General features: G+C 30.8%; 1 protein-coding gene across 3 annotated transcripts; it reads left to right on the top strand.

Moving 5' to 3' along the window:
* The first annotated feature begins 10647 nt into the window (after positions 1-10647).
* LOC111316645 (xyloglucan O-acetyltransferase 4-like) lies at positions 10648-13867 on the top strand. Of its 3 annotated transcripts, none has more exons than XM_022918688.2 (4): positions 10648-11028; positions 11112-11407; positions 12681-12740; positions 12897-13867. In XM_022918688.2, exons 1-4 carry the CDS (start codon positions 10773-10775, stop codon positions 13668-13670), a joined length of 1386 nt encoding a protein of 461 aa, XP_022774423.2. In that variant the 5' UTR covers positions 10648-10772; the 3' UTR covers positions 13671-13867. The 3 variants fall into 3 exon arrangements, with proteins under 3 accessions (XP_022774423.2, XP_022774425.2, XP_022774422.2); XM_022918687.2 differs by having other exon boundaries at positions 10652-11028; positions 12669-12740; XM_022918690.2 differs by lacking the exon at positions 12681-12740 and having other exon boundaries at positions 10651-11028.
* Positions 13868-14673: the final 806 nt, after the last annotated feature.

The raw sequence follows: 14673 nt of genomic DNA, 5'->3' as shown, positions 1-14673 counted from the left end.
TCTTTTACTTTTTTTTGTTCTCTTTTTTGTGACTTTAAAAAATACAAGTAGAAGTAGTGTCATAAAAGGGACAGCATTTAGTGTAGTGGGGCTGAAGAACTCAAAACTTTAGGGTTCCCCATGTGAGCTTAACTGAGACAACCCTTTTGTAGGGATGATGTTGTTCATTAATTTTCTCGTACCCTAAGTTCCAGTCTGTTAGTTACAGTTAGTATTTTACCCCACCTGTAAAGAGCAGTAAGAAAAAATGAATTAATTTAGTACAATTTACTTATATAAAAGAGATGGCGAATTGATGATAAAAAGAAAGAATTATAAATGTCGAGTGTTATAAAAAGAGAAAAGACGATAAAGATGGTCAAAATAAAATTTCAAAATGTGGATAAATTTTGTCATTTTCATAAAAATCTGAGGGAAAAGCAAATGGGGTTTGCAGTTTATGTGGTTAGATGGTAATGTATCCTAGCAACCAAGCATTTGCAACTGAAAGCCTCTTCCAGGAAAGCCCACAAGTAGCAAGCAGAGAACATGGCAGATATTTGAATCTCAAAAGGAATTCAGCTCTTTGGCTATTTGGCATGGTCACATGTGAGATTGCTGTTCTCTGCTATAACTCCCATGTGATTAGCTACCCTGGCTATGGCTGTAACCTGCAATTTAGAATAAAATCAAGTTTTACAAGTTGCCCAGTTGATTATGATATTGTTTATATTGAGATATATATATTGTTACAATGTATCTGCAGAAATGAAATTTCTATTATTCCATGTCAGCAAGATCATTATTTGAAATCTGAGAATATATATGAATCATTAATCATGAATCAGATGAAGCCAAGAACCAAACAGATGCAAAGCAAGGAACAAATCAATCAAGTTTCAGATACTGCTAAGTTTAGATACTCAACTGTCAGGCATCAGCAATATCAAGTTGTAATCTATTCTGTCTTTGTGCAAAATAACTATTAAAATGAACTCGAACTTAGTTCAGTTGATTCATACAACTATGGGTGGCATTTAGTAAGTCTGAAATTCAAATATCAACTTTTTGCTTGTCTCTAGGTTGCGGCCTCTTTATATCAAAACAGCAAATAACAATTGAAATCAAAGGATAGGATCGTTATTTTATGAGGGGTTAGCCTTATTTCAGGTTCAATGAGTACTTCCCGGGGACCAAAATGGAAAGCCGACTAATTAACCAAAATTGACATTAAAAATGATCAAAGCTACATAGGGTTAAAAATGGTGGACCAACAAATTTGCAGTACTGAATTACAAACATACTGCATATGGAACCCATACAAACAAGAGAGCTATCTACATCTGCATCGCCAGCTGCCGACAGAGAACATTTGCTATTTGTCCATGACAGAGATGAATAATGGAAGTAACAAAACCAGCATTAATATCAATGTGTACTGACCAAAAGACAACCCTTCACATAGCTGCCAATATCTGCTTTTACTGCTGAGGCTTATCATCGACAGTGAACTGAAAAGAAAATGGTTAACTTAACCTTCATGAATTAATTTTTATTGTACAAGCAGATGGGATTATTGACAAGGGGTTTCTTGTCGTAAAAGAAATAGAAAAAGGATAATCAAGAGAAGACAAACAGCGTCAAAGGTCACAAAAAGGTTGCAGTTGGTAGATACAGGTATGGGAAAGGGATGCTTAAGATAAGAATAATGTGAGACTGCCCTAACTTTTTGTCGAGATTCTAGTCAGTTGTCTGTTTGGTGAGATGTCCCATTTCTTTAGCAGACTCGAAACACTCATGCAGATGGCTCATGCTTGAAGCACTGGATGCCCCCATTGCCTGCATACTCAAAAATGTGGTTAGAAAAGATATCAGCCAAAACATAAGGTTTAAAATTCAAAATTTTTTGCTTCAAGGTGGATAAAGAGATAGTGTAAGAGCAGTTTGGCTCCTCTTTATTCAAATCCACCGAAAAGATCGGAAGAAGACAAAAAAAAAAAAAAGAAAAAAGAAAATGAAATTCTGCAGGCAATCCAGTCCAGGTACCAGATGATGTCTAGTAGCAACAACATGAGATAATAGGTCCATGTTTGGTATATAGTCTTGCATGACAGTTGAAAAGAAAAAAAAAAGAAAAGAAAAGAAGTACTAGTCATGTATAGTCCATAGTACACTGTGCTTTCAGTATGATTATTCCTTCACTCAAACAGATGCTAACCCATTACAGTGGATCATGTCCACAAGGCCTAAATATTTCATTCAAAAATGGATTGACATTTGAATCCATGTAACAGCCTAAAGATTCCTGATCCCATCTGCACATGATGATGTATGCAATTCCATTGACAAGTCATGTTATCAAGGGCATAAATTTGTATCCTGGAAGAGCTCTCTCTTTTTTTCTTTTTGATCTCCCATACTGCATCTCGGTCTATGTAGCCAAATGTAAAAGATATGGGTAGGATTTTGGTCTCACATGTGGGTGTTGTTAGGCTGACAAAAATTGGAAACTTAATTATGATGCATTCCCATTTGTTCAGGCTTTTGTTACATTGATAAAGATTTTAAGAGTAGTATTTAGTAAACTTAGACAATTTTAAATATGATACAGTAACAAAATACAAAAAAAAAAAAAAATATGAAAGTGATATGGTTTAAAATTTTAACAAAATCATATATAGATTAAGCAAAAACTAAAAAATGTGTTTTATGTTTGATATGTCGGCATGAATTGTGACACTATAATTTTCGTATTGTAAACGTATTAAAGATGATAAAATAGGCAAAAAAAAGATACACAAATTACTAGGTTTAGTATTTAGTGTTTGTTTTGGGCTTAATGATGTTATCTTGCTATCCAAGCTAAGAAAAAATGGGTTGAATAAGCTGCTCTACTCACCATATAATATGCTGAATATCAAAGCAAAATTCACTTCTTGAGCTGTATGAGTAGGGTTATCTTGGAGCTGCCCTTTCCTTTCCTCTTTTTTTTTTTTTGCTAATTTTTATGATTTACAGGGAGTCTTTATGTGTCCTGGTTACTCCATCCGCCTGTGAAAAAAACCAGGGCAATATTGTTTAAATCATTAGAAACAAAAGGGATTAAGGGAATGATAGAATTTACTAATATTTTCTATTGGCTTGTTCTGCTTGAATTTTCTCCTTGAACATATTAAACAAGCAATTATCAATCACAGAAGAGTCCCTACTTGGTCTTAAAGTAATTTGAATATAAATTGACAAATCTTCTGTAACTTTCACAATCCATCATGATTTTATGATGGATATGCAGGCTCAACCTTTAGTCAGTCAGTTTCTTGGATTTTATGTTTCTTCCTTTCCTTTTTCTTGGCAAAAATAAACATATCCAGGCTCCAGCCTAAAGGTTAAGGTGATTTGGTATGTGCTTTGGTTCAATGTATATTTATATTATGTGACTTATAGATGGAAATGCATTTATTGAAACTATAATTCTTACAGATACAGCAATGGAGTTATTATTACTATGAAGTTTTACCTTTTTGGGATGTATATGCAATATATTTAAACTGGAAATTTTTATACACAATACAGAAGGTTATACTTTATTGAGGTAGAAGCTAATGAAAGTAGTAAAAGAAACCTCATTTGGAGAAAGCAACCCTGTAATTTTGAGTCCTGATAGCAGAAGTGATATCTTCAAACAAAACTTCTTCAGTTCTACTAGCATCTATAGAAACCAATCTTCTCTTCCTCCCCAACTAGTTGGCCTACATATTGGAGCCTGGCAGAAGGAAATAGAGCAAATTGTGAGTTACATTGTTATATGATCTTGATGGTACTTGCAGCCTTGTTCTGAATTCTCTATTGAATCAATAAGTGGCTTGTCTATCCTGAAAAGGGGAGGGAAGTTTCATTTATCAAATGGATCAGGCAGGTGCCACATGTGAAAGGGTATGTCCTGCAACAGTTATAGAGATGTTGGTCAAAATTCAAAAGAAGCAGGAATTTCATCAGCAGAATTCATCTCTAGTTAATTGAGATATTCTTTTGGAGATGCTATTAAGAATCCCCAAGCAGCATCTTATGCCTTTTAAACGTTTCTGTAAAAGCTGGTGCACAACATGATCTCCCAACGGATGAAGTCGCAACCTGCATGGATCATCTTCACCAAGACAATGCCTTCCACATATCGTCCTGTAGTTTTGCATTACTGGACTCAGTTTGGAGAAAGACCAGGACAGAAAAGCCGAAAAAATTGTCCGAATCTTAGCCTCATGCAGTGGTTTGCTTCTGATTTTACAGGAGAATTCCAAGTCAAATTTATGAATGTGCAATCCAATTGATTACTTACTTGAAACTCTTTCAAATCTTCTAGTGAGTATCCTGTCTTGTGAATGGACTTTGGTTCATGATCCTATACACTAGGTAAAAGCAAGGTAGTTACCATGAAGATTCAAAACATTAGCAAAAATAGTAGCTGTGATGAATTTATGCTGTTAGATTAGGCCACTTTTCGTCATGAAGTAAGTCAAATACATCATATAAGCATGAGTAGATATCAAAAGAATGCGTTCGTGCAAACAAAAGTTTCATTGGCTCACTATTGCTAATCATAAACGAGATTCTTAAGGGTGCTGAAGGGTCTAGCACCCGTGCATCAAGCTTATACTTCATGTACAATGAATCTGAGAAATTTGAGAAAACACCAAGTCCACTAACCCAATCTAGAAATGGCATAACCCTAGTTGCAACATTACATGGTTACTAACAAGCAAGAGGCTTGGATTGACGGGTTGCAACTTGCAACAAGAAGCAGCACATAATTAGACTTAATATCGGTATATTGATATTCCCATCTCTTCCAATATATGTTCTCTTTTCTATGAGACTTGGTCTGTTGCTGCCATTACTACCAGTAGCTTACAGGATGTTGAGTTGATTGTTTGTGATCATGAAGGGTTGGTTACCTACAAGTAGTAATTGAGGAAGATCAAGTCAACTGCTGCTAAGATCAAAGGTTTCAGACCTTGGCATGCCTGCAGTTTTGTCAATTGTGTGGAAAGAGTTTGGCAATTTCCCCCAGGTTCATCATGTGAATAATCTTGTTCATTGGCACTAAGACAACAATAATAGTCTTCATCACAGAATCAAAAATCGCCTTTCTTTTTGCAATTTAATATGTATGCATCATTTCTGACTGTATTCAAAGTTTCCTGTCGACTAACCATTGAAAGGCTAGTCAAAGTTTCTTGTTGACAAACAACCGAAAATACTGTATCATCTGATCATGAATAGATGCCATCAACGTTGCCATGGTTTTTGCTTTAATTTTATGTCAGTCCTGTTTGATTGGCTAGACAATTACTCAACCATTTAGTTTTCTTTTCGGCTACAAAATATATCAGTAAGTCCTTATGAGCACAAAACAAAAATGGTGAGTAAATTCCATCTACTCGTTATGAAGTTTTGAGGAAACGATGGCTAGACTTCCTATCTAATTGTTTCCCTGAAAATTTTCTGATCATTAAATCCATTAGGTAAAATATACCCCTTGGAAGAAAAAGCTGCTGAAAACTGCTCAAACAACATCAGATAACCTGAATAGGAATACAGGCAAGGATAATACTGGTTCTGAACTCAACTCTCCAAGGGTGTGTGTAAATTCCAGTACATCTTGATCATTGGAAGTTTCAACTACAGGGATTATGATCCCATTTATTCCTCCTATTGAATGCTTAGTTTCCAGTACTGTTCTTTAAATGTGGAAAATGATCCTAGGACGTCAGGCCCAAAGTTTCCGGAACTGTGCCTGATAAAGGGTTACAAGAGGCTAAGGAATTATGTCCAAATGTTAGCCTCTTGTGATGGCTTGCTTTATTTATCTGATTTCGATTGCATATTCTCCGAACAAGTCAAAATTTCAAGGGATTAATGGATTGCTCTATTTTATTACATGGTTATCAGTAAGCAACAGGACTTAATTGTATGAAGGATTGGAACTCAATGGAATGGATCAAAGAGAATAAAATTGTGCTTGATTCCAATAGAACAGTGTGTCCCAAGTACTCAGTACCATTCTTTGTGAAACTTGGCCCGTTGATGCCATTACTGCCTTCCTGGTACCAGTGGCTCACTTCCTGTTAACCTCATTGTTCACAACCAGCAGGATTTGGCTTCTTATGAATTGCCATTTGGTAAGGGCAAGGTTATTGCCACTAGAATAGAAGGAACTATACCCTTGTTTAATGTCTTTGTCTATGGCAGATATATTTCAGTAAATTCTGTCCTGGTTCATCATGCGAACTTCCTTGAAAATTGTTAGTGTCCCTAAAAGTCTTGCTAACTCTCATTCACTCTACTTGAATTCCCCATGAACTCAACTGTAACAGCACTAGATATGCTTTTCTTTTTCTGAAAATAGTTTTTACCTGGAAATTCTTTTTTGGAGCATCGAGAGTACTAAAAAATTTTTTAATTTAATTAGGTTAATTCATACAATCATTTTTAAAAATAATATTTAATAAATTTTAATTTTAATTTTAATACTTACAATATTTTTTTCTATTCTTCGACTGTGATTTCTTTGTAAAAAAAAAAAAAAAAAAATTCTATAGCAAAATATGCTGGTATATTATTCATTTGGAAAGACAACTAATTCAAACTTTTTTAAAAGAAAACTATGGCTAAACTTTACAGGAAAAAGGTTTCCTTGACATTTTTCTTTTGTGTAGTGGGGGAGAAAATCTATGATGTGACTCTAGAATTTGTCTCACGTTCTAGATAATTTGTTTGACATGTCAATTCATGTGCTCAATGTACTGTACAACAAAACAACTGTGTGGTTGGTTGCTTGAGGACAATTGATGAGATAGACCTGAGATGCTCAAACAAGCATTTCGGCCTTGTTTTGTTAAGACATGAAACAGAAACTCAAGTTTTTATTAAGGCTTGTTTCAGGTACTCCCAAGCTTTTAATATATACGAAGTTCAAAATCTAAAAGTGTGTCTTGCCTCCTTTTCTTGTCCTTTATCTTGTTAACTTGAACGTTGAAACACATTTCAAAATATTATTTACGGCATTTCGTGATTTTTTTTTATGATAAATTTGACACATTCTGCATTTTAACTTTTAAGAACCCTCGCAGTCATCAAATCAAGAATAACATCAAGAAAATGAAGCTAAAAATCTTTAGATACTTTTTAAGAAGAGGTTTTCACAACAATGGTAATGTTAAACTTTCACTGTCAAAGCAGACAAAGGCAACTGGTTCAGAGCCGCACCAATGTTCAAGATTTAACCATAGCCACCACTTCTTTTAGTGTTATATGAACAGCAACTATCATTTTTCACTGCAGTTCACTTTAAGTTAAAACTCACAATCTAAAACAAGTCATGTGATACGAATATGAAAATAAAATATAAAAATAATACATTTTAAAATTTTAATAATAATTATATATAAATATAATAAAATTAAAAATATATATTTTTATATTTTTTAATTAATATAAATTATAATACGTAATTTTTATATAAAATATAATATAAATATATAAATTTTAATATTTTATATAATATAAATTTACAAATTATTTAATTTATTTTTAAAATAAAAAGATATAAAAATGAATGTAATTTTTTAAAATTAATTCATATAATTATTTTTAAAATATAATATTTAACATATTAAAAATTTTTTAATAATTTCTTCATTTATTTTATATTACGATGTCATTTATAAAAAAATCCGTCAACTTTTTTGCAGACATTTGTCCAATCATTTGTAGTTTTTCATTGAGGAGTCGATCAAATCTTTACAACTATCAGATGCACTTTCAATTTGCTCTGATGAATATACTTTTTTTCATCTAACATTTTTTTTTTATTCCCCTCTTTTTAAAAAAATTCACTGTGATCTTGCAAATCACTTTTTATTATTACCTTACTTTGCATTAATAAAAGACTGTCGGCAAAGACTTGAGAATTCTCGAATGAATGATAGGTTTGGCTCTTCCCTTCGCATCTGTTCTTTTTTTAACCCATACTCGGGACCTTCATCACCAATAATTCAAACCCTTTCCCTTTATCACCTAACAATAAAGTAGTACACATTTTGAATATTGTAATTCAAATCTTGAAATAAAGGAAAGAAGATTTCATTTTATTGTATAATCCAATATTATATGTATAATATTAAAGTAATATTATTTTATATCTAATAAATATATAAATTTTTATAATTTTATATTTAAATAAGATCTTTTTATTTATTATTAATTACTTATTAAAATAGTATAATATCATATCTAATAAATATTTAATTTTTTATAATTTTATATTTAAATTACATATATTCACTTACGGTCTACTAATTTTAAATTAAACGTTTAATATGATATCAAAATTAAAATTTATTTTTATTATTATTTTTTAATTTATTATATATTAGGGTTTATTTATTTTTATTTATACGTAATGAAAATTTATTAAAATAAATTATCTCACATTTAAAATCTTATATTTTGATTGAATCTTTTTATTTATCAATTAATTTTAAGTTAAATATTTATCATGTAAAAAATATTTAATATGTAATCATGCCTTAGACAAAATACATAGTCCAAGTAAATGAAAATTTTCAATTTTTTATGGTGATTTTTCAAATGGATTTAGTGGATCATTGGTGAAAATAATTATGAGGTTTTATTATTTTTTTTCCTTATCATAATTATATGGTTTTTGAATGGACCAAGGAAAAAACGCAAGTACCAAGCTCATTAATATTCTATCACACAAAAATTTTCATTTTTTTTAAATATATATATTGGTATCAGTTTGACATATTATTTTAAATTTTTTATTTAATATAAATATATATCTACATAGATTTATATATAATAATACTATTAATAATATGCAAAATAAATATATAATATCTTCAAAAATCAAATAAATAAATTTAAAACTATAACAAATAATATTATTAATTTATGATGTTATTTTTAAACATTTAATCTAATCGTATTTAAAAAATTTTTCATATAAAAATATATTAAGATAAAAAAATGAAAAGAAATTAATTTTAATTTCAGAATTCTTAAACTTTGGAGAATGAACACAATTACTTTCATGAAAGATATTAAAATATTTATGAATTTTGATTTAAAAAAATAAAATGCATAAAAAACAAGTTGCAATAAAAAAATAAAAAAAAACTAAACTTTCAAAAGTTATTTTGTTCATTAATTTTTATTTTCATTAAATTAAAAATAATTAAAAATATAAAAAGTAAATTAAAATTTACAAAATATATTTTACATTCATATATCGATCGAAACAAATTATTCTATCGAAATCAATTAAAACTAACTAAAATAACTAATATTATTTTATACTAAATTCAATAAAAAAAAACTACCCTTAATTATATCATATTTTGATACAATTAAAATATACTAACCAATACAAATGATACCAAAATTCAAAACGAAGTTAGCAACATTAACAAGTACATGGTCACATAGTATAAAATATGTTACAAAGTAAGACCCCTTATAATTGTTTTGTCTTCATTAATTTTATATGTTTGGAAGCACTATTAATTTGGTGATCATATCCAATCATCAAAATCACATGTCACATTGTTTTATAGCATCTATATATTTATAGATAAGTGATTTTTATTTTTTTACAAAAAAGATTGTGATTTAAAATTAAAAAATTATAAATATTAAGATTTAAAATTTAAATTTATTAAATATCATCAATTGTATAAATTAAATTTTTTTTTTTGAAAATTTCTTGGTCTTTGGTCTTGTGGGGTTAGTAACTTAATTTAGTGGACATTGACACATTGTTAAAAGATTATGGCAGAAATAGAAGAAAATGGAGCTCCCCAAAGACTAATTTAAAAGGTTTAATGATTATTATTATTTTTAGATTTGATAATTTAAAATATTATATGATATTATAATATAATTATGATATAAAAATAATATATATATGATATAATTTAAAATTATAATAATAATTATATATAAATTTAATAAAATAAAAAATATTTTATATTAATATAAATTATAATATATAATATTTATATAAAATATTATATAAATATATAAATTTTAATATTTTATATAATATAAATGTACGAGCGGTGACGTCTAATTCTTTTTCTCCGAAACCTTCAAATTGATTTGCGCCAGGTTACGGTCAAGGCCCACTAGACAAAATTCACACGCACTCTCCTCCCGCATCATATGGTGCCACATTTAGATAAGACGGCTAGCATTTTCCCATTCCACTAAAGGCAAATCCTTTTTGACCCTCCTATCACAACATTACAATTATATCATATAAAAATGGAAAAATTATAATAGTCCAGTTAATGAGGGAATTTTTATGAATTAAAATTAAATAAACATCAAATTTTTTAATATTTTATTATAATTAATTAAATTTTTAAATATTTATTTTCACTTTAATTAAGTTTTTATTGGACAAAAATTGATTAATATCATCAATAATTTTCATCCGATGGAGAGTTTAATCAAATAAAAATAAATATTTATAAATTTAATTGATTATAATAAAAAGAAAAATATTTTAATAATTATTTAATTTTAGTTTAAAATTTTTTAATATTTAAGCTTCTTTAAATTACCGCAAAATTTATCCCTATCTTTGTTATTTTAGAAGGAAAGAAAAAAAAAATTAACCCTTCTCTCTCTTTTTCAGACACTCAACTCATAAAATCTAAGACAAAACCCTTGTCTGTCTGTCCCTTCTTTCCCTCATTTTTATTAATTTGATGTTAAATGGAGAAATAGAGAACATGAAGTCTTCTTCATCTTCTTCTTTTTTCCAAGATAAAACACATAACTATAACAAAAAAGAGAGATGCCTAAACATGGTGATGCTCCCTCCATTCTTCTTGTCTTCTCTTCTTGTAACTGTCATATTCATACTCTTCATCCTCTATTCTCCAAACCCTTTAAAGGCCATGTCCAAACTTGACCTTGGTCAAACACTTGATTTGATCAAACCTCCTAATACTACATTTCTAGGTAAACTCAATTCTCCTCTTATTTTCACCACATAGAAATTTTTGTTTGATTGTGATTTTTTTTTTTTTTTTTTGGTATTTTAGGTGATCATGATGAGATTTTGAACTGTGACTTGTCTAAGGGTCATTGGATACCTGACCTGCAAGGGTCTCTATATACGAACTCAAGTTGCACCACAATTCCTACTTCAAAGAATTGTTTCCACCATGGAAGAAAAGACAGAGATTTCCTGAATTGGAGATGGAAACCTGATCGATGTCATCTTCCGAGGTTCGATCCTAAGACATTCCTGGAATTTGTTCAAGGGAAGAAACTTGCATTCATTGGTGACTCAGTTGCCAGGAACCACATGGAGTCTCTCCTTTGTCTCCTGTCAAAGGTTAGTTTTCACATTTCAGAAGATCCTGTTCTAAGGCACTGTCTACGCATCATAATTTTCACATTATTCTGGTAATAATTGCCCAGGAACTCAAAGTTCCGGGCATTGTTGCTTGGGTTTATCCTGATTCCATTATCCTTTGCATGCCCTGATTGAGGTCTGATTCCTTTACAGGTATAAAAGAAAATTTAAATAGTAAAACCCAGAACTTAGCTCATTGGGTTCATGGATTCAAATACTAGCAACTGGCTTCTTTTGTTAAAAAAAAAAAAACAAGCCTGAAAAACTCACTGGACTTGGAGAGTCAGAGATTAATCAGTTACCTAGTTTCTGTCAGTTTTGCAGTGTGAAATTGCACATTAATTTTGAAGGTTTTGTCAGCAGTAATTGTCTTGAAAGTGAGCCACTGGCAAAACGAGCTTTGATTCTACAGTTTTTTATAGATTACTGGATTTAAGAAATCCCATATATTTGACTTATCAAGAGAAAATTTTCACTGCATTGAGTTGAATTAGAAGTAATTTTCTGTTCTGCAAAGTATGAAAGAAAAATAGCAGGGAAAATGTTATGGTTTTGATGAATTTATCCGAGGCAATAAAACTGGCAAACTTCACTGGCCATCCAGAGAATTTAGTGCATTTGAAGTCAGAATTATGAAGAGCACGTCCTTATCAAATGGCTGAAAATGCTGTGATTCAGCAGACAAAGTCAGTGAACAAACTCCACCAGTTAATTTTTTTTTTTTCACATGTAACTGGTCTGCACAAATACTGAATCATTGCCAGGTTCTTCAGCATTCTTGAAGACATTAAAATTAAAATTTCAGGTCCATAATTGAAGTTTTACATGTACATCTAGGACCAAAGAGATTGAGTAGGGTTGATTTATGTAATGCCTTTTTAAAAAACGTTGACTTGGACACGTCTAGATTATAACTTAGTCAAAATTAGTTGGTGGCTTTTCTTTTCTTTTTTTTTATTATTATGATTTCTTTGGTTAATTTATTTCTTTTATTCTTTTTCCCTGGATAACAAAAGAACATAGCATTATTTTCAGGTAGTTCTATCAACTCGTGCGTTTATATTTTATCTATTTCGTACTTAATGTGTAAAATATGAAATTATCATGTTATAATTTATATCGACACATTATATTATATACATTTGTTGATTTTTATCAAATTTATATACGGTTTATGTCCATTTTAAATTGCCTTTTTTCATTTTTTTATATAATTTTCATGTTGTGTCTAAAATTGCAGATCTATTTTCAGGTTTTTATTGCACCCTTTTACCTCTACCGATATCAGTGTGCCTGTTTCCCAATCTGTATAGTATGTTTTTCTTTCAAGTTTCCTTACGAATTGGCTGGTATCCTGAGAAATATCATCTATGATATGGAATTATGGTCATTAGATAAAACATAATTAATTTACTCAAACAGCTTCAGATTTTAAATTAGAGTTGCTTTAACTGCAAATCTTTTGTAGGTAGAAACTCCCAAAGATCATTACCAAGATTCGGAAGACAGGAAAAGGGTATGGTACTTTCCTGGTCATGACTTCACTCTCATGATTCTTTGGACGAAATTCCTTGTAGATGGTGAAGAAAGAGTGGTCAATGGTTCAATATCTGGCATTTTTGACTTGCACCTTGACAAAATTGATAAAGAATGGAGCAGAGATCTTCCTGCTCTAGACTATGTTGTCATCTCAGATGCACATTGGTTTTTCCGACCAATTTACCTACATGATGACACTGGTGTTGTTGGATGTGTGTATTGCAATAACCCAAATGTGACAGATTTTGGTGTCGGATTTGCACTCAAGATGGCTTTTCGTTCTGCATTAAATCATATTAACTGCTGCAAGAAATGCAAAGTGAGGGTTACGCTCATCAGGACATTTTCACCAGCTCATTTTGAGAATGGGAGCTGGAACACTGGAGGAAGATGCAACAGGACAAGCCCTTTAAGTGAAGGAGAGATCGACTTGAGTAGTAATGAATGGGAACTGAGGGGCCTGCAAATGGAAGAGATCGAAAAGGCAAGAATAGAAGGAAATAAGAAAGGAAAAAGGTTTGGAGTTTTGGATGTCACCAGGGCCATGCTCATGAGACCTGATGGGCATCCTGGTGAATTCTGGGGAAACAAGTGGATGAAGGGTTATAATGACTGTGTTCACTGGTGCTTGCCAGGTCCAATCGACGTATGGAATGATTTTCTGATGGCGATTCTGAGAAGAGAAGCTGCATTAGTTTCTTAGTGAAGGGCCAGAGTCGATTAGTTAGAATCATATACCATAGATATTTGCATCTTAATAATTGTTCTTCATTTTGTCTCCCCTTGGCATATATTTTTTATGGCCAACAGATCAATTTTTTTTATTATTAGCACAACAAATCAACATATATTTTCATTGTAATATAGTAGCAAATATCATTGAACCCGGAATTTAGCCTATGTTGATGGATCTACCATTAATGAGCACTGATCAAAAATTAGAAAATAACGAAATTTGAAGAAAATTTTTTTTCTGACCACCTTCAAAATTTTCTTCCAAACGCCCCTAAAGATTGAAAAACCAAAAAAACAAAAAAAAAAAGTTGAAAGAAAAATTTTTTAGGCACCTTTTCCGTCGATAAAATCTATCTACAATTTATATATATCTATATTATAAGTCGACACCTCTTAAAAAAATTTTGAATCCATCACTTTTAATTCAATTGGTTTATACACCCGCTCTAAAAGATGACATTATCTAAGATTAAAATCTCAACACTTATGACATTTTCTGTCTCCAAATAGCGATCTACTTTATAAAAAAAAAAAAGTATTGATATTCCTGGACAATCTAATATTAATAATAATGATAATCAATATAGAGGAAGAGATTGTTGCAAACTCTACCTCTTGTCCTAATGATGACAGAAGAAGCAATTTTCAACCCTCAGATAACTATCAACTTCAAACAATAATGCATTTTTCCTAGTCAGATGAAATTTGACATTCAGCAGGCATACCAAAATAAAGAGTTTTTCTTGGCTCTCCATGGGACCCAACAAGAAGTGGGAAAAGAAAATTCGGAATTTGAAATACTGTCAAGAACACGTATGATCATTCATGATGGAGTGGATTTCTTGTTAAAATCTCCAGGTAGCTGGAAACTGGAAACGATAGTACCAATGACAAATTCTCTGGCAACTCATGTGCAAACATTGTGGAACATTATTTATTCCAGAATCATAAAGACAAGACAGGCAAGGGAG

Source organism: Durio zibethinus, chromosome 24 (genome assembly GCF_047325235.1).
Source record: "Durio zibethinus cultivar Kanyao isolate XHJ-2024 chromosome 24, ASM4732523v1, whole genome shotgun sequence".
Classification (NCBI taxonomy): domain Eukaryota; kingdom Viridiplantae; phylum Streptophyta; class Magnoliopsida; order Malvales; family Malvaceae; genus Durio; species Durio zibethinus.
Note: the sequence above shows the minus strand (reverse complement) of the source record. Positions and strands in the feature narration are given on the sequence as shown.